The sequence below is a fragment of the Lepidochelys kempii genome, chromosome 4 (assembly GCF_965140285.1).
Source record: "Lepidochelys kempii isolate rLepKem1 chromosome 4, rLepKem1.hap1, whole genome shotgun sequence".
NCBI lineage: Eukaryota > Metazoa > Chordata > Testudines > Cheloniidae > Lepidochelys > Lepidochelys kempii.
In genome coordinates this window covers 111,707,407-111,728,481 of record NC_136383.1, presented here as the reverse complement: position 1 = coordinate 111,728,481, position 21,075 = coordinate 111,707,407, and the positions used below count along the sequence as shown (strand labels likewise).

The 21,075-nt window shown below is 39.3% G+C and overlaps 1 protein-coding gene across 5 annotated transcripts in view; it reads right to left on the bottom strand.

Moving 5' to 3' along the window:
• PROM1 (prominin 1) overlaps positions 1 to 21,075 on the bottom strand; it is a 93,157-nt gene that overhangs the window by 39,480 nt on the left and 32,602 nt on the right. For all 5 annotated transcript variants that reach the window (XM_073342457.2, XM_073342460.2, XM_073342458.2 and 2 more), the window contains exons 3-6: positions 18,905 to 18,963; positions 11,820 to 12,025; positions 6,206 to 6,326; positions 3,468 to 3,531 (exon numbers count right to left, since the gene is read on the bottom strand). In XM_073342457.2, coding sequence (XP_073198558.1) covers positions 3,468 to 3,531; positions 6,206 to 6,326; positions 11,820 to 12,025; positions 18,905 to 18,963 — 450 coding nt within the window. The remainder of the gene's footprint in view (positions 1 to 3,467; positions 3,532 to 6,205; positions 6,327 to 11,819; positions 12,026 to 18,904; positions 18,964 to 21,075) is intronic.

Below are 21,075 nucleotides of genomic sequence, written 5' to 3'. Positions count from 1 at the left end.
CCTCCTTGCCCAAGGCCCCATCCCCATCTCTCCTCCACCTCTTCCCTGGAGCAGCAAGCGCGCTGCAGCTCCACTTCTTCCCCTCCCTCACAAGGGCCATAGGCTGATCAGTGGCAGAGAGGGAGAGGAGGAGGGGCAGGAAACCAGCATGCTGGGAGAAGAGGCGGGGGAGAGGAGCTCGCCTGCCCTGCAGCAGCAGCTGGCAGGACCACACTTCTTCACCCTGCCCCCATGGGGCGGAGAAGAGCAGGCCGGGGCGGGCAAGATTTTTAATGGGGTCCCGGCAGGCAGCAGCGTGCCATTAAAAATTGGCACGCGTGTCATAGGTTGCCGACCCCTGCCCTAGAGGAATACAACTCTTGGTGGCTTGTAGATGGAGATGTGGCCTCTTATGAGCTGGAACCTGTCCCACAGTCTGCTTTGAAAATAAAGACTCAGGCCTTAAACTGGCAGAAGCTTACAAGAAGTGGAAGATTGGACAAGTGACCAGGGAAGAGGATAAAAATATTGCTCAGGCATGCAGGAGTTAAATCAGGAAGGCCAAATCACACCTGGAGTTGCAGCTAGCACGAGATGTTAAGAGCAACAAGAAGGGTTTCTTCAGGTATGTTAGCAACAAGAAGAAAGTCAAGGAAAGCGTGGGCCCCTTACTGAATGAGGGAGGCAACCTAGTGACAGAAGATGTGGAAAAAGCTAATGTACTCAATGCTTTTTTAGCTCCCAGGCTGCTGCACTGAGCAGCACAGCATGGGGAGGAGGTGACCAGCCATCTGTGGAGAAAGAAGTGGTTTGCGACTACTTAGAAAAGCTGGATGACCACAAGTCCATGGGGCCGGATGCGCTGCATCCAAGAGTGCTAAAGGAGTTGGCAGATGTGATTGCAGAGCCATTGGCCATTATCTTTGAAAACTCACGGCGATCGGGGGAGGTACCAGACGACTGGAAAAAGGCTAATGTAGTGCCCATCTTTAAAAAAGGGAAGAAGGAGGATCTTGGGAACTACAGGCCAGTCAGCCTCACCACAGTCCCTGGAAAAATCATGGAGCAGGTCCTTAAGGTATCAATTCTGAAGCACTTAGAGGAGAGGAAAGTGATCAGGAACAGTCAGCATAGATTCACCAAGGGCAAGTCATGCCTGACTAATCTAATTGCCTTCTATGACGAGATAACTGGCTCTGTGGATGAGGGGAAAGCGGTGGATGTGGTGTTCCTTGACTTTACCAAAGTTTTTGATACGGTCTCCCACAGTATTCTTGAAAGTAAGATAAAGAAGTATGGGCTGGATGAATGGACGATACGGTGGATAGAAAGCTGGCTAGATTGTTGGGCTCAACAGGTAGTGATCAATGGCTCCATGTCTAGTTGGCAGCCAGTATCAAGTGGAGTGCCCCAAGGTCGGTTCTCAGGCCGGTTTTGTTCAATATCTTCATAAATGATCTGGAGAATGGTGTGGATTGCACCCTCAGCAAGTTTGCAGATGACACTAAACTGGGAGGAGAGGTAGATACGCTGCAGGGTAGGGATAGGATACAGAGGGACCTAGACAAATTAGAGGATTGGGCCAAAAGAAATCTGATGACGTTCAACAAGGACAAGTGCAGAATCCGGCACTTAGGATGGAAGAATCCCATGCACCGCTACAGACTAGGGACCAAACGGCTAGGCAGCAGTTCTGCAGAAAAGGACCTAGGGGTTACAGTGGACGAGAAGCTGGATATGAGTCAACAGTGTGCCCTTGTTGCCAAGAAGGCCAATGGCCTTTTGGGATGTATAAGTAGGGGCATTGCCAGCAGATCAAGGGACGTGATCGTTCCCCTCTATTCGACATTGGTGAGGCCTCATCTGGAGTACTGTGTCCAGTTTTGGGCCCCACACTACGAGAAGGATGTGGAAAAATTAGAGAGAGTCCAACGGAGGGCAACAAAAATGATTAGGGAACTGGAACACATGACTTATGAGGAGAGGTTGAGGGAACTGGGATTGTTTAGTTTGCGGAAGAGAAGAATGAGGGGGGATTTGATAGCTGCTTTCAACTACCTGAAAGGGGTTCCAAAGAGGATGGATCTAGACTGTTCTCAGTGGTAGCAGATGACAGAACAAGGAGTAATGGTCTCAAGTTGTAGTGGGGGAGGTTTAGGTTGGATATTAGGAAAAACTTTTTCACTAGGAGGGTGGTGAAACACTGGAATGCGTTACCTACAGAGGTGGTGGAATCTCCTTCCTAAGAAGTTTTTAAGGTCAGGCTTGACAAAGCCCTGGCTGGGATGATTTAGTTGGGGGCTGGTCCTGGTCCTGCTTTGAGCAGGGGGTTGGACTAGATGACCTCCTGAGGTCCCTTCCAACCCTGACATGATTCTATGGAGGTAGATACATACTCAGTTTAGTCTCTAACTTCAAGAGCATGGAAAGTCATAAATGAATGCTGAACATGCAGATGACTATTTTAAATTATCCTCCAAATGCCCATTCGTCTTGTGCATGGCCACCCTTTCTCTGAGACCAGTTGTGAATTCTGTGGCTCTGTCTAAACTAGGATTTTAAAGGTATGATATTAAATAATGTGATAACATGTTTTAAAAGCCTAGCATAGACAAGACATGCTGTTTTTAACATGTGCTATAGCATGTTAAAGTAAAGTATATACGGTCTTATGTAAACAGATTTTTAAAACTTGCTCGCTAAAGGGTGCTAACACCACACCTTTTAGTCTAGTCTAGAGAAGATCCATATGTAGCTGGGCTCCTTTTAACTTTAGACACTGAAGTAAAAGCCTTGGGGGAAAAAATTCCATATTATGGCTTTTTCTTAAAATGCATTTATTTATTCATTCATTAAAAGTTTCAGTCCCCAAGTGCTATAACTGTGCTGCAGAGGAAAACGCAGCAACTGCTTTAAGTTTCATGATCTGTGCTTTTCAAGTGCTAATTATAAAATAATTGCTCTCAATAATTCTCTCTTGCTCCAGCCAAATATCTGAAAGAGTTTTACCATCATCAATAAATGTACATCTCAACATGTCTATGTGGTGGGTATTATTAGAATGCCAAGAACACTGAAACACAGTACCTGATTCGACTAAGCTCAAACACAACCTGAATTGCAGCCAGGAGCCATGTCACTTGTCACCCAGTCCTGTGCTTTAAAAATTAAGAAATGCTTCCTCAAACCACCAAGTACTAGTGATTACTGGACTCAGAAAGGCAAAAATTATTAGTCTTTGACTTAAAGTGAAAGTCATTTAAAGAAGAATGGAGTTTATTTTTTAGAAAAAATGTATATCGTGCCATGTGACATTTTTCATGAAGAATTATATTTTTGTTTTATTGATCTGCTTGGGATTCTGATTATAACAACTGGACTTTCGTATTGCGTTATAAGTCATTCACAAGCGCATCAGTGAACTTACCGTGAATACACATCTAACATAACATAGACATAGCTAATAAAAAAAAGGTTTTATTGCTTACTATTAAGGTCGGAGAGTGCTTTGTTCTTGGTAGTGTTGTATTGGCTCACCAAGTAGTCAATTTGCTAAAAGTTTTAAAAAAATATTTTTAGTAAAGAAACAGTAACTACCCCACACATGCATATTTAGCTGCAAACCCCCAAAACTCTTGAACTCTATCATTAATACTTTCAACAATGTACAATGCAATTCTCTTTAACCGTGAGATGCTTAATTGAGAAGTCTCCTAGTGAGCAGATTTAAACCCCAGTGATGATTAATAGCAGCAATTGATGCTTCATGAGGATTCCTTCAAGTGATTTAGTATGACTAGGGTCTTGTCTCTCTCTGTTTCATGCTAGTTCTATCCCTCTGGTCATCTAACAATGTTTAGTCCCTCCTTCACTGAGATATATACAGAAAGTGTCTGAACTGCTTCACCATTTTTTATTCCTTTGCCCTTAACATGCTAAGCAGCTTGCAGGCGCTTCCATTGCTGGCCGTGGGAAGGGTGGTGGCTGTCCTTTTCCAATACTATGGTTCTGTCCAGTGACAGTTTGGGCTCTGCACTGTCCCAGACAGCAGCATTATTATGACGATGAGGTCTTTTGTTAATCAATTTTTGTTTGGTTTGTATTTCTATTTGGCTTGCATCTTCAAGTATTCAGTGTAGTAAATCCCATATGTCACAAAAGCAGCGGTGATTAAATGTCCAAAATCAACAAATGCAGCATATGAAACATTTTCTGCCTGCCTGAGATTATGTTTTTGCCTCTCTTATCAATATACCATAGTTTTCTAGGCTCTAGAGTCTGTAGAAGAAACTAAATTAAACAGTTCTTAGCAGAACTGCTATGAATTCCCAAACAACGTCACAAAACAAAGTGGGATTTAGAATGACTAGGAAAACAAGTATAGATACCCTAGGGGAAGGGGATATAAGTTGATGTCCTTAATAGACAGACTGTCAACTGCACTGAAGTGTGGTGTTGACAGTGCAAAATTTATATAGCCTGCAAATCTTCTATGACAACAGCTCTGAGCACCTGGCATCTTTATCAAATCCTCTATACATTATGCACTTAATGCTGATTGGCTGTGTTAAGTTAGACTTCTGAAGTACTGTCTGCAGTCTACAATCAAATGGATTCTATACCACAGTCAACAAAACGAAAGAGCCTTCCTATTAGTCTCAAGAATTTCTAAGATTTAATTAGAGGCACATGAGCACATGATGTAAAGATGCCTGTACAACAAAGCAACATATTAAGAAAAGTCACATATAATAGAATAAATGTTATCTATAGTCACTAGAGTTAATTCTACAGAGAAAGAACTAATAATCCTAGGTAAAAACTGGAAAACAATACATAAAACTGAGGCTTTGATAAGTTTCTGCAGTTTCCATGAGTATTCTAATACTTATTTTAACTTAGTGCAACAGACTTTTAGGAGTCATTAGCTTTTTAGATATTTCATATATACATCACGATAGCTGAAGGAAACACAATAGATTGTATATTCTGACATTTCCTACAGTAAGCACTCAACTGTGGCTGATGCAAAGGAGTGAGGGGGTTGGAAGAATTCTTGGTATAACTGGGTCACAACCACCAATGTCAAAAATGATTGTAGACTTATGAAAAGCACTCCATACTGCAAACCAAAGGTTTACTATGTGACCTCATCTTTCTTTCACCACATCTACCGCAAAGGACTCTGCCACGACATTGCATTTACATACATATGTGCTGGAGGCAAAAGAGAATAATATGCCCAGATGTGGAGAGAATTAAGGAAGTGGTGGATAGAGATTTCCCTTCAAACAACAGTGTACTCCAGCCCAGGCTGCAATGTTGGAGGAGACATCTTGAATTCCCAGACTCTCACGTTATCACTGCAAAGCCCTCAGTCAAAAGAAAAGCAGTTCATACTCTATGAGAGAGTGGGATTATTATGACCAATGCGGAGGATGGTCACTGTGCCCACAGGTGAGACAGTATTGCCTGAACTGGCTCTGTAAAAACTTTAGCTACCAATAAGAAGTAGGATATTTGTTTGCTTTCCACATGATTTTTAAACAGTATGTTTTTTCAATTTTTAACAAATTAAACATCTAACACAGAAGGGAAAAGCTATCATATAAAGTTCTCTAATAGGAATTCATCTTTCACTGGAGAACGTCATATAGAGAGGTATTTGGAGGACTCTTTGCAACATAAAAAGGAAGTGTGAAGTCTTAAGGACACTGTACTTCATATTTGGGATGCCTCAATATATGCATTTAAAGAAAGCATAAAAGGTGTTCAACAAAAAAACAGAAAAGGCTACCATCCACTCCAGAGGATATTGGCATAAGGAAAAGGAATGTAAGGAACTGTTGCCCATGCATACTTTTATAAGAATTGCCAAAAACAGGAGGTTATTTCCCTTAAAAAATTACCTCTTTGGCAACGCGCAGTGCAGCAACAGAAAAAAGGCAAAGGAATATCACATTACTGCAGAGCCTCTTATTTGTTCGAAGAATGCTGGTCCACAAGAATAACTGGTGGATATTTATTAACATATGAGAAGTCCTTTATCTTTAATTGTATTGTGCATTATATATTATATGATTGGCAACCAGAGCAATGGATGGGCACCCATAAAGGAAATACAGTTTGTTGCATGCATCACTTATACCAAATAGAAAGAAACACTATTTTCTGGAATACTTATCTTACATATACAATCACATATATAAAGAAAACATCTCTTTACCCCTGGAGTGTCATTGAGGAAAATTCTCAGGTCTTTAAAATTACTGTGCACCAGGTTCTTTGCTCCTCGGACTTGACTTGTTAAGTGTTGGTTGGCAGCATAAGCACAAAGGACACCGATACTATAAATAGAAAGATAAGAGCTATTACTTTACTACTGCAAATACCCATTCTGCCAATTAAGAACAAAAAACATAGCAAAGCAATCAACATTTATCTGGATAACGGAGTCCCTGCAGATAAATTAGTATCTCCTTTTAATATAAATTTTATTTGAACCACTAGGTGGCACTAGGGAATTAGCTATAAGATTTGACATATCACATCACTAATTTTCTACATGTTTAATAAAGAAATCACGTTAACTCAAAAGCCTTCAAAAGGAACACACAATAGCAAGACATATTTGCAGCACTGCAGTTGTCAAAAATTTACAAAATTTATACAAGATACAAATACTATGCATACTTGGTTATTTTTTAAAACTATGATTTATGAAGGCTAACATTCCTTTTCACTAGTAATCATTAGTTTGACACACCTAGAAGAAAACAGTTGGTAAAATAACTTATTATTAAAAGGAATCATACATGAAACACGTTTTAAATTAGAATTACTTCCACTGCTAATTTTTTCACTATGGTCCCAATCTTCCAAATACTTTACATGTACTTAAAAGCACATAGTTTAATTAACTTCAATGGAGTTACTCATATGCTTAAAATTAAAAGGATGCCCACAGAGTTCGCAGAACTCGGGCCATAGGGAGAAATATATAAAACAAATTAACAACTTGAAAGATGGTAGGCAGATGGGAGTTTCAATCAGTGCATTTGGTGATTATTTTCCCAGTTTGGCCATTATGGTTACAAAATGCTATCTTCAACAGAATATATCTGTATTTACAGTAAAATATGGTAACTAAAAGCCCATGACAAGCTTGAGAGAGTTATCTTAGACTATAAAATATTTCATTCTTTGTTCACTTTCTTTCCACATGGAACTATGTTTATCAGTTGCCAAAGTGAGACACTTCTTAAAAAATCCCTGTAGTTACTGAAACCCTGTTCCACTCCTTTTACATATAGATCTCTGCTCTCGTAGGCTAAGAGCCGCACTCTGAAGCTCAGGTGGGAATGCAACAGTGGAATCAAGAGAGATGGTCTCTATGGTAGGCAGAGAAGAAATCCACTTTGCAGGTTAAAAATTAAAACCTTAAATTTCAGACGGACTGGTGGTAGATCAGACCATGGGTGTAACATGCCCCTCTTTTGGGAATGTTGCTTAGGAAGGCAGGTATTTGCCTTCACTACCTGCAATTTCTGGATAGCATTAAGGTGTAACTTCATGCAGTTTGCATTGCAGTAAACCAGTTTGAGGCTAGCAATATCAAAGGGAGCTGACAGATGCAAAGAGCACCATCTAATGGTATCATCATGCTAGGAGATCACTAACACAAATGGCTCTGTACTACATCAAAATCTACAACTGGGGTCAAAGAGACCTGAGCACTTCATACTATTAATGGTTTATTTTACCGTAGTGCCTACAAGCCAGCCATGTTGAGTGCCCTATTGTGTTAGCTGCATGGTAAATAACTGTTCTGACTCCAGAATTCACAATCTATGGAAGACATGATTTAACAAGTGGAGGAGACCAGCATATCTGGTGGGGTGGAAGGGTAACGAACAATAAGACATGCACAATTCTTAGCAAATCAGGAGCACAACTTGCCACCCGATTAGCCATTATCATGTTGCAATTTTGTGTATTTGTTACATTTGAGTTCAGTTTTGAGGAGACACAGTATTGGACAGCAGTTTTTTATATTTTAACTAAGAGGTTTTTCCCATATATAAGGGGTGGCAAGGGACAAAGTATGAAAGTTGCTTGTCAGAGACATGAAGAATCAGATAATCAAGGCAGGCGTTGTTGGCAGAGTGAAGAGAGGAGCGAACCTTGCAATAAAGGTAACAGAGCAGGGATATAGTGGGAAGGGCTTTGAAAGTAGTAATGGACAAGAATCTTAGCCGCATGGGCAGAGAGAAGAGGTCATTTTGGAGATGTTGTTTATTACTGTACCACAAGATGTAAATAAATACTCTAGATGCTGCTAGAGTTGTTCTATTAGAATTGTTTTCTATTAGAATTGCATCACTAACCTTCACCTTGGAGAAAGAAGGATTTGGGATAGGATGACAACTGGCGAGTTCAACATCAAGAGATAATTTCTTAATCAAAGGTTTAACAATTGCTTCCTTAAAAGATGCTAGTGTCCAGCCTTCTCAAAGAGAGCCGTTGATGGTAACTGAGGGCTGTTTACATTGAAAATGAAGGTGTAATTGTAGCGTGAGCAGGCATAACCATACTAGCTTTGACCTAGCTAACGCTGGCGACAATCGTAATGAAGATATGGCCGCATGGGTTAGCAAAGGTCATGGGTCAATTCCATTTGTAGCCCACCACTCCCTGAAAATCCTTGCTAGTCACATCAATCAACACTCAAGCAGAGACGTGCGTCTCCACCAAACAATTTAAAAGACAAAACAAACTGATCTGATATATATATATTAAGCATCTTTAAAAGGTGACCATTCAAAATAAGCCAGCTGCATTTCTGGCAAACATATACATTGTTCTCCTTGTAGATGTGAAAGAAACAATGATTCTGAATATTATTTTCCCAGTGAAAGAAAACTGATTAGCTACTTTCTTTTGACCAACTGAAAAAGAAAAATGTCTCATGACTGACATTCAAATGTAAAGTACAATATTAGCGTGTAACTCACATAACTGAGTTTACAATGACATCTTTGTTCTTTGGAAGGGATTGTTTTTATATCCTTAGAGTATTCTTTTTACAAAGCAAAGAGGTCAGCAATTGCAACCCAACAAAAAAAGGTACTCTGTAAATTCGAATGTGATCTTTTACTCTTTAGCTTTCTGAGAGGAGGGTGCGGGAGAGACGCGAATCTTGAAACAAACTGTGCACTCAAACATTCACCTGTTCTAAGCAGATACACAACACAAAAGGGAAAAACTCTACTTATTACCTAATGAGCTTGAAAAATCACCAAATAAGAGAGAAAAGGAAAAGAGATGACACAAGACTTGCCTTTCCCATAACAGACGGCAGTGGTGTATATCTGTTTAACTAGTCTCCCTGAAAGTCAGATATTTCAGTTTCAGTTTGTGAGATTTCATAAATGGATGTAAACACCATCAATCCAGTTGGTGAAAAAAGCAAAAAAACTTTCCCGAGCATTTTACTTGCAAAAGGTTCAAGTCACAGAAAATTAATATTAAACAGATTTAAAGGAAAAGTACTAAGGGAAAAGTTCTCACCATTCATACAGAAATAAAATGTTGGGTCAGAGTTTTCTTTTTGAACCCATTTGTCAATTCTTCGGATTCATGTGGACTCCCAGGTGCTGAACTATCTGTATTACCAATTACATGAAGGCAGAAGTCCTTCCTTGATACTTGAATAAGGCACTTGTCCACATAACAGATATAACCTACATACTTTAGGATCTACATTTCTGAATATCCAAAATTTATTTACAGGACTCGCAACATGGAAGGATCAAAAACTCATCATGTGGTTTTCCCACCAAAAAAGGAAAGACATTTTCTGTAAACAGGATTAATTTTATTATAATAAGCATTTAAAAAAAAAAAACCCACACACACGCACCCAGCTAACCTTTCTGATACATTGCACAGTGATTAAGGAAGTGACATTTATTCTGCAGTGCATGCATGTGAGAGATTGTCCCAGCTTGCTGATGACTTTGGGATAAATAAAATATAAAATCTTTGTCCCAAAGAGAACAGTAAACACTTGAGTAGGAGCACACCCCTTTTGGAGTGATACATAAGTTGTATCCATCTCAGTTCAACCAATATAAAATATGCTCAAATTCAAATGGTATATCTGTGCTCATTAACAATAGCTCCTGCTCTATAACCATAATATTCATGCATCCAAACTCCCAGCTGCCAGAAATGGAGCCAGACACACAACGAGGGTGAAGTAAAATATTTTATTGGACCAAGTTCTGTTGGGGAGAGAAGCTTTAGAGCCACACAGAGCTCTTCTTCAGGTCTGGAAAAGGTACTTCCAGCATGACAACAAAATCCAAGGTGGAACAGATTGCTTAGCATAAATTAGTTAGCATAAACTGCAAGGGACCATCATGGTAGAGTGGCCTGTTTACACCTCTGCAGTCATAGGACAAAGAGAGGAGGTTACTGGGTTATAGGTTGTTGTAATAAGCCATAAAATCCCATCCCATACAGTATCTCTTTCAGTCAACGAGTTTTAGTTTCTTGCGGAGTAATGAATTTAACCTCCCAGGCTCGTCTTTTGAAAGTGTTGTGCATGTTTCCTTTGAGAATGAGAACTAATAGGTCAGACAGAGTTATTGCTTTGTGAAAAGTGGTCACCCAAAGGTGACAGGGTGTTTCTGTCTCATCATTTTCCTGTGACAGTTCATTCGAGACCACAGTGATGGTCTGGGTTCACCCACATAGTTGTTAGTGGGGCACCTAGTGCACTGGATGAAATATACTACATGTTGTGATTGGCATGTATAGGATCCATGGATCTTGAAAGGTGTTTTGTTTGAACACTCCACTCCAACAGAAATGTAGCCAGACGTACTCCTGGCTTTAGAACATTTTCTCCCCCATTTTCAATCAAATACAAAATATTTCATTTGTCTGAGAAAATACAGGTCTACAAGAAGAGACTAGTCTGAAACTTACTAAGCTGAATAAAGGCATATTTATGGACATAAAAAGACTCCAGAGCCACTTGCATCTCGTTGATGAAAGTGTGGTATACTGTCAGAAAAACGGTCTGTATAACTTATTTTTTTGTTTAACTTTGCACTTTTTTACTTTCCATGAATCTTGCCACTCAACTCTGATTAGTTTACTAAAACAAGGTTTTAATACTCTTACCATTGTTGCGTATCAGTGGAAGGGCAGAGATATTTTCACTCATGGGGAACATGGCCAGTCAATTTCTGATTTTAGAATCGTTATTAGCAGTGATGTATGAATGAATCCGGAATAGTCATATGCCAGCATGCTGACGTAGAGAAAATTCTGATTTTGACTTAAGAAAATTTGAGGGACAACACACACAATCACTTCTGACCACCACTGGACTATTATCAAAATGTGTTAAAATGTGTTGCATCCTAACAACTCTTCTCAATGGGATGGCCTCTGAGCACAAGACAGGTAACCTTTTGTTCATGAATCACCAACTTTAAGTGGCCATTTGGATAATTTGATTGAAAAACAAAAACAAAGAGTCATCTCCCTGGAAAAAGTCTCACATGCCAAATTCAACACAATGATGTTTCACACCTTAAACCCCTCAAAAGGTAGGTTCACTCATTAATGTGACATTAACCATATTAGAGCTACTGTAACGCCGTTGTAAAATATCTTTTCTGAGCAAAAGTGAACATATTATTTTCAGCCTAATAAAAATCATTTCAGCTTCTACAGATGATAAACTAGACTAAATATTCCTTGTTGTACAGTACTGCATGATCAGTACTGTGCAAAATGAGCATTGTGCTCTTTATTATACTTGCCTGATAATTAAAGAAGCAACAAAAAGAAACGTTGCAAAGCAGCCTCTCCGACAGTCAGCATTTTTCTTGTGTCTTTGGTGCATTTCCCCACCACAGTTGTCACAGCAACGACACATACAGAAGCAGAGTCCCACAAGAGGCAGTAACAGAACAAATAGCAATCCCAAAGCAGCAGACACTATAAAGCCGATTTCATAGTAGATTGCCTGCAATTCAGACAAAAATAACTGTAACAGCAGATCTTATATAGTTGTTGAAATTCAGATACAGCCCCTGCTTAAAAACGAAATTAAAGCTACAAGATCCACTAGTTACTGTAGGTTTCAGAGTAGCAGCCGTGTTAGTCTGTATTCACAAAAAGAAAAGAAGTACTTGTGGCACCTTAGAGACTAACCAATTTATTGGAGCATAAGCTTTCGTGAGCTACAGCATCCGATGAAATATGCGCAAATAAATTGGTTAGTCTCTAAGGTGCCACAAGTACTCCTTTTCTTTTTCTAGTTACTGTAGTCATTGGACTCAATGTTTTCTAAGTCATCAATACAAATCTAACAACATTTCTATCCCAAACAGATAAAAACATTGTAAATGTTGACAACTAACCTATCAAGAAGCGGTTTAAGCAGCATATTTAACAAGTAAACAAGCTTGTGATATTGATGCAACTTGCATTTTAATGGATTAAAAATGGGCACATTTGATTAGCAGGCCCACAATTTGATCCATCTCTCATAGCTGTTCCAAAAAAACTATTTGAGACTACCAGCAACCCTAAATATACCAACATACTGTACTATGGTGGGAAATGATTTGTTTTTGTTCTTAAAAAAACAGATTTCGGTTATGAGTAGAAGGCCTGATTATGAAAACTGAAGAGAAATATTAAATGAAGGACTGTACCCTCTTCAAAACAAAATGTAAAAATAGCTGAAAGAAAAAAAAAACATCAAGGGATGGATTTTAAACTCTGTAGGACAGAGGCTCTTGATCATCTACATTGCTATGCTCAGTTGGCAACAAACTAACAGCAACTAAAGGAAAGATTTTTCAAAGGCACAAAAGGCAGCTGGGAACCCAACTCCCTTTTAATCAGTGAGGTGGACGCTTAACTGTCCTTGGTGCCTTTGCAAACCTCCTGATAAGGGTATGTCTACAAAGCAAAGAAAAATCTGCAACTGGCCCATGCCAGCCAACTCGGGCTGTTCCATTGTTGTGCAGACTACCAGACTCAGGCTGGAGCCCAGCTCTGGGATCCTCCCAGGGAGGCTAGCCACAGGGTTTTCTATGTTGTGTAGATATACTCTAAACAGTGGTTCTCAACCTTTTTGGGCTCAGGATCCAGTTGTAAATGTTTATGGCCTGTGACGACCCAGTAAATAGTTTGGGGGTGAAGGCCCTGGGGTGGTTTGGTTGGGTGCTGCCTCCTGGGGTCTTGGGTCCCGCCTAGCACTCACCTCACAACAGCAGCTCCTGTGCTGTGGGGCTAGCTGGGCTTGGCTCTCCGTTTTGGGCATTGCAACCTCCAGGGTTGCAGCTCCACTCAGGTTTGGCCCCGCCCCCCTGACTGGACCAAGTTTGTGAGAGTGGAGTTGTGACATGGCTTATGGAGTTGTAGTGCCACTCACTCAAATTTGGGCTACCCGGACTGCCGTTATCATGACGGCTGGGCCAAACTGGAGTGGTGCTGGGACCCCAGAGTTTGCAGTGCCTGGAGCAGGGAGGCAAGCCCTGCCAGACCTGTGAGACAGGAGCCACAGGAACTGCCACACGACCTTTGAAACATTCTGGCAACCCAAAATTGGGTCCTGACCCATGGGCTGAGAAGCTCTGTCCTCAAAGGCTATTAAAGTCACTTGGAAAAGTCTGTGTTAACTTTAAGGGTACTATAATTATTACACTTACTACTTTGACTCATCCTGTATCTCTTGTATATAGTCTGTAAAGCAGTAGTATCTTGGCAGGAACAAGATGGAATAGATGTTGTATTGTCACCGAATACAAGTCATAAATTTCTCACTAGCCATCAATCATCATACTTCACTTCTAATCATACTAAATCTGCTTCCAATCCCACCAGTCCTTGGAGAATAAAAATTGCTTCACATGCAGTGTCAATAGTAATCCACCATCATTAACACAGTTGTAATCGCTGACCTTATTGCCAATCCTAGAATAAACTCTAGGAGACTAGTGATGGTTTAGAACTGCTCTGTGAATAAGAACAAGATAATTTTGGTTGGATTTAACAAGTCAAATACTTAGCCAAAGTTTGTTAAAAAGAAAATCAGAAAAGATTACAAAGTAACTAAAAATGAATAGAAATATGCTTTAGTAAGTTACCTGAACAATCTGGAACGTAACCAAATCAAAAGTGGCTTAAATGAAAAAACATCTCCATTTAGAATGACATGAAAAATAGTAATGCATGTTTTGACAGGAGTAGTGAATATAGTCCCTGCTAGTTTTGAGAAAAGAAAAGAAAGAAAAAAAAAAAAGGCCAAGACACAGAGCACATCTACCAGATACAATGGAAGGCATTATTACCTGAAGAGTCAGGACAACATTTTCTGGCTGTGGAAGTCAAAGCAGATGGAGAATGTGTATAATGCACAGGCAGCATGCACAAAACCAAATCATGTGAGTAATTAATAATTAACCATAACTGAAACAATTAAAAATACCCAAAATAAAAAAATAAAAGCCACTGAACTAAAAAAATTGCAGAGAAGCAGTAAATAATTAAGCCAAATATATTATGTAGTAGAGGATTTCTGATTGCCTTGGTAAGTTAAAAGGATTCAGGATTTCTTTATCCACCATAAATAGCACTCAACCTTAAAATGAAAACAGACCAGTTATTTTTGTATGGACCATCAGTTATATTTCCCCAAGACATTTCAGAGAAGAGGAGGGTCAGATATTGTATTAGTGCGCGGTTTCCCAAAGAATTCCAGCTGTCAGAGCTGTTCCACTATACTTTTGCTTTTTGAAGTTACGAATTGTTTTGGCATTAGGAGAAGCAATTCCAATAGCAGTTTTCGTGCCTTGGCACATTATACAGAAAGTTCATCTGCACTTTAAAAGTCTGTCGGAAACTTAAAACCTACAAGGGGGGATGGGACAGAAGGGAGAAATCTAATTCAACAGGGTCATAAGCGTTTCTGCTACCCCATTTGCCTTTTGAGAAAACAGGGGGGAAAAGTTCAGTCACGGGAGTTTAAGAAGCTACTCTCTTCCCTCTTGTTCTCAGAACTTATGCACAGATTAAAACAAAGAATTTCTTAAAGTTAGTTGTTTTTCTGCATCTTCGTGTGGCAATTCATACCCAATAGGGGTTTCCTCTTTTCCTGGTAAGTTAGAAAATAAGAGCAACCCAGCAGTTGTTTGTTGCTATACTGAAAGTGCAGAACTCACTGAGAAGAAAACATTTCCAAACCACCCAAAGACTTGAAAAATTCCTGACACTATACTTAAACGTTTTTGCATCAGAAATGCCAATTCATCAAAACAGAAACTTGAGAAAGACACCTACCCCAGAATAAGCAACAGATGAGTGTTTAGGACGCACACCGGCGATGTGGGAGACCCAAGTTCAAGTCCCTGCTAGGGCTGTCGATTAATTGTAATAGCCATTTTAATTGCACTGTTAAACAATAGAATACCAACTGAAATTTATTAAATATTTTTGGATTTTTTTTGCATTTTCAAATATATTTCAATTACAATGCAGAATAGAAAGTGTACAGTGCTCACTTTATATTATTTTGATTTCAATATTTGCACTGTAAAAGTGATAACAAGAAATAGTATTTTTCAGTTCACCTCATACAAGTACTGTTATGCAATCTCTCACAAAAATGCAGCTTACAAATGTAGATTTATTTTGTTACGTAACTGCACTCAAAAATAAATTGCAAAACTTTAGAGCCTACAAGTCCACTCAGTCCTATTTCTTGTTCAGCCAATCATTAAAGACAAGCACTTTTGTAGCGGACACTGCAAGGTATACCTGCCAGATATGCTAAACATTCATATGCCCCTTCATGCTTCGGCCACCATTCCAGAGGACATGATTCCATGCTGATGATGCTTGTTAAAAAAAAAAAAATACATTAATTAAATTTGCGACTGAACTCCAGGGGGCAGAATTTACCCAGCACATGTTCGTTTTAAGAACACTTTCATTGCAGATTTGACAAAACACAAAGAAGATACCAATGAGAGATTTCTAAAGGTAGTTACAGCACTCGATCCAAGGTTAAAGAATCTAAAGTGCCTTCCAAAACCGGAGAGGGATGAGGTGGGGAGCATGCTTTCAGAAGTCTTAAAGAGCAACACTCTGATGCAGAAACGACAGAACCCAAAGCACCAAAAAAGAAAATCAACCTTCTGCTGGTGGCATCTGATTCAGATGATGAAAATGAACATCCGGTCTGTACTGCTTTCGACTGTTATCAAGCAGAACCTGGCAGCATGGACTCATGTCCTCTGGAATGGTGGTTGAAGCATGAAGGGACATATGAATCTTTAGCACATCTGGCATGTAAATATCTTGCGAAGCCGGCTACAACAGTACCATGCGAATGCTTGTTCTCACTTTCAGGTGACATTGTAAACAAGAAGCAGGCAGCACTATCTCCTGCAAATGTAAACAAACTTATTTGCCTTAGTGATTGGCTGAACACGAAGTAGGACCGAGTGGACTTGTAGGTTCTAAAAAGTTTTGCATTGTTTTGTTTTTGAGTGCAGTTATTTTTTTGTACACAATTCTACATTTTTTAGTTCAACTTTCATCATAAAGAGATTGCACTACAGTACTTGTACTAGGTGAACTGAAAAATACTATTTCTTTTGTTTTTTTTACAGTAAAAATATTTGTAATAAAAAAATAAGTGAGTACTGTACACTTTGTACTCTTTTGTTGTAATTGAAATCAATATATTTGAAAATGTAGAAAACATCAATATTTAAATGGTATTCTACTATTGTTTAATAGAGCAATTAATCACACGATTAATTTTTAATTGCTTTGATAGTCCTAGTCCCTGCCCTGTCATTCTCCCACATCCCCAAATGCCCTGAACACCAAGATACATTGGCCATTCGGAGGAGGGTCTCTCTCTGGTTTTCATGAAAAAACTGCAACAGTCTCCGTTTCATCCCACTGTGGAACAAGAAAAATTTAAAAAATCTGAAAAAGTTTTGTGGGATGGGAAACCTGTTTCTGTTCCAGCTCCAATTAAGATGCCCATCTACCCAAACTATGAGATATGGATATTTATTATATGTGCCTCCAGAAACTCCATGCAACTCTTATTGGAAATGTCATCACATTTAGCTACAATGTATCTAAGGTGGTAATGGCACTGGATATATTTTTCATAAAAACAAATTTTATTCTTCATTGTAAATGGGTACCAAAATTTGATTTAGAAAATAAAAAGTAAGTTAATCTTTCTCACAAAAAAATAAAACAAACAACCCCTAAAATCATGGCAGCATGATCAATTGGGTATCTGTGGGGACATCACCTTCTGCCAGGATAAACCAAAAATTGACTGGAACAGCGGTTATTTATATTCTAACATACCTGAGATAGCCACAGAGGGTGCTAAGACAACTACTAAGACAATAGTATAGTTTAAAAATGAGTTTATTAGGAGGGTTTACTACACAGGATTACAACTGACAGTGGTTTCAAGTTTCCTGTGAATTCTATGAAGTAGCAGGGAATGACTGACAGATGTCACCGACGATCTAAACGCCTTGTTCAAAGGGTCAGTCAGTCCATGAAATTCAACCTCTAGGCTTACTTCTATGAATGCAAGGTGTTTTGTTTGGCCCTGCAGCCTCTAATGCATCATCACCAAACAACCCCCCCCAAAAGAACTTGTGAGATCGGGAGGAACTTGGTACAGCCTTAGGACAAGTTCCAAACATCTGGATACTAGGCAAAGGATATCAGGCTATTGGAGTAAGAGGCTCAGTATCAGAAAGGCTTTCCAGAAAGGCCTCAGGCCAGTGGGCATGAGTCTAGGGACCAGATTTGTTTTCCTGAGAGCACACAACACCATTCACAGCATGCTCCAGTACCCTATAACCTAGCAGATGGTACAAAGTATCATGTCACCAATCTGGGCCCAGTTAAGGTCCTTACTGCAGGAATTCAACCCACCACAGTGCTTGAGACATGGCCCATTGTGCTTGAGTATGGCTCAAGGAAATGAATTAGTACCACATCCAAATTGGGTTGTATTCCCTGCTGTTGCTGGATATCTTGAGAATGTACACTATTCTAGGGTAACCATGCCATAGGGAGAAGGTAGGGAAAACATGTTTTTGTAATCACTTTAATCTAAAAAAAAATATTTTATCAATGGAATGTGGAAACTCAGCTGTCTGAAGGTAGTAACTGGAACCAGCCTACGAACCGAGCAACTACAGTTTTCTATGTTTAAACATTTTTGGACAAAAGCAAATACTTTTGCTTAACACAAAGCCAGAGCTTAGTTTCTGTGTGACAGATACAATCACATTTTTATACCTGGAATACTAGTGAAAACTGCTGCTAAGATTGCCTGAGTAATTCTATTTTAAAGTATATTTTCAGTCAGTTTTTGGACCTCCCATGACATCAAAAAACCAACATATATAGGAAAAAAAGACAAATAATATATATTTTACAATAAATATTTACATGCAATCATTGTGTATGCTAAAAATAAGCATTATTATAGGGTTAAAATGATTCTGGTATCTGAAGGCCAGCAGGAATTCCTGGTTCATAACTAGAAAACAAAAAAGGGCAGATTTTTACTAAACATTTTGGCTTCAAATATTAGTTTTGCACAAAAGATTCCATACATTTCATGAACACTTACTTGCAAAAATTTTCTTAGTATTTTTCAAAAAAGAATTTTACATGGTATTTTATTTGAAACCATGAAAATAGTTAGTCAGATGTCAATCAATCATATATCCAATTGTTAGTTTCAATTATTCTTCTCTATTTAAGGAAGAGAGTCTCAATGTTTCAACTAAATTATGAATACACACACTTCCATTACTATGTGTAGACAAATTACCTTTTGATAATCATCCTGCACATTTCCAAACGTCTGCTGTGCTAGCTTTTTGATGAGATCTGAAAATAAGCAAGAACATTCCAGAGTTTTAGATAACGTAAGTTAGAAAATATTAGTAAATTATATTGCTGGTTAGGTGGGATGAAACTGAGAACAGAAATCAAAGATGACAGACAAATATACCCAAGTTTCTATAACTACAGTAGAATGATACATTTTTAAACAAATTTTTAAATTTTATGAGAATGTTGAAAGATAACGAGGTTAAGAAGGTCATACTGAGAAGCAGTAAGGTTATTTTTGTTGAGGTGATCTTATGTGCCATAGAGACCAGTGAAATCATAAATCAGATACTAGGTTACCTACTACCTAGGCATATTGATTTGGGCGATTTTAATGCACCTTGTTTGTGCCAGGTCAAGCATATCTTCATTGGAAACCACCTACTAAGCAATTAAGATTTTTATCATAACAATCTTCTAAATTAAATTATACACACACACACACCCCCCCCCACGGAACTGTATAACTGGTGCTCAAATATTCTGGTGTGGATATTCAATACAGCTTTTTTGGGGGGTGGAGGTAAGGGTGTGGCCTGGGCAGGGAATCACTGTACCTGCAAAAAGAAAAAGGAGTGGCACCTTAGAGACTAACAAATTTATTTGAGCATAAGCTTTTGTGAGCTACAGCTCACTTCATCGGATGCATTCAGTGGAAAATACAGTGGGGAGATTTATATACATAGAAAACATGAAACATGGGTGTTACCATACACACTGTAATGAGAGGTTTCAGAGTAGCAGCCATGTTAGTCTGTATTCGCAAAAAGAAAAGGAGTACAAGTGGCACCTTTGAGACTATACATTTGTTAGTCTCTAAGGTACCACTAGTACTCCTTTTCTTTTTACTGTAACGAGAGTGATCACTTAAGGTGAGCTATTACCAGCAGGAGAGCAGGGGGTGGGGGGGGTAAGGAAGGAAAACGGGACTTTTGTAGTGATAATCAAGGTGGGCCATTTCCAGCAGTTGACAAGAATGTCTGAGGAACAGTTGGGGGTGGGGGGTGGAAATAAACAAGGGGAAATAGTTTTACTTTGTGCAATGACCCATCCACTCCCAGTCTCTATTCAAGCCTAAGTTAATTGTATCCAGTTTGCAAATTAATTCCAATTCAGCAGTCTCTCGTTGAAGTCTGTTTTTGAAGGTTTTTTGTTGAAGAATTGCAACTTTTAGGTCTGTAATCGAGTGACCAAAGAGATTGAAGTGTTCTCCAACTGGTTTTTGAATGTTATAATTCTTGACATCTATTTGTGTCCATTGATTCTTTTACGTAGAGACTGTCCAGTTTGACCAATGTACATGGCAGAGAGGCATTGCTGGCACATATGACGGCATATTTCACATTGGTAGATGTGCAGGTGAATGAGCCTCTGATAGTGTGGCTGATGTGATTAGGCCCTATGATGGTGTCCCCTGAATAGATATGTGGACACAGTTGGCAACAGGCTTTGTTGCAAGGATAGGTTCCTGGGTTAGTGGTTCTGTTGTGTGGTGGGTGGTTGCTGGTGAGTATTTGCTTCAGGTTGGGGGGCTGTCTGTAAGCAAGGAATGGCCTGTCTCCCAAGATCTGTGAAAGTGATGGGTCATCCTTCAGGATAGGTTGTAGATCCTTGATCATGCGCTGGAGAGGTTTAGTTGGGGGCTGAAGGTGATGGTTAGTGGCTTTCTGATTTTTTTTTGTTGGGTCTGTCCTGTAGTAGGTGACTTCTGGGTACTCTTCTGGCTGTGTTAATCTGTTTCTTCACTTCAGCAGGTGGGTATTGTAGTTGTAAGAATGCTTGATAGAGATCTTGTAGGTGTTTGTCTCTGTCTGAGGGGTTGGAGCAAATGCAGTTGTATCATAGAGCTTGGCTGTAGACAATGGATTGTGCGGTGTGGTCTGGATGAAAGTTGGAGGCATGTAGGTAGGAATAGCAGTCAGTAGGTTTCTGGTATAGGGTGGTGGTTATGTGACCATCGCTTATTAGCACCATAGTGTCCAGGAAGTGGATCTCTTGTGTGGACTGGTCCATGCTGAGGTTGATGGTGGGATTGAAATTGTTGAAATCATGGTGGAATTCCTCAAGGGCTTCTTTTCCATGGGTCCAGATGATGAAGACGTCATCAAT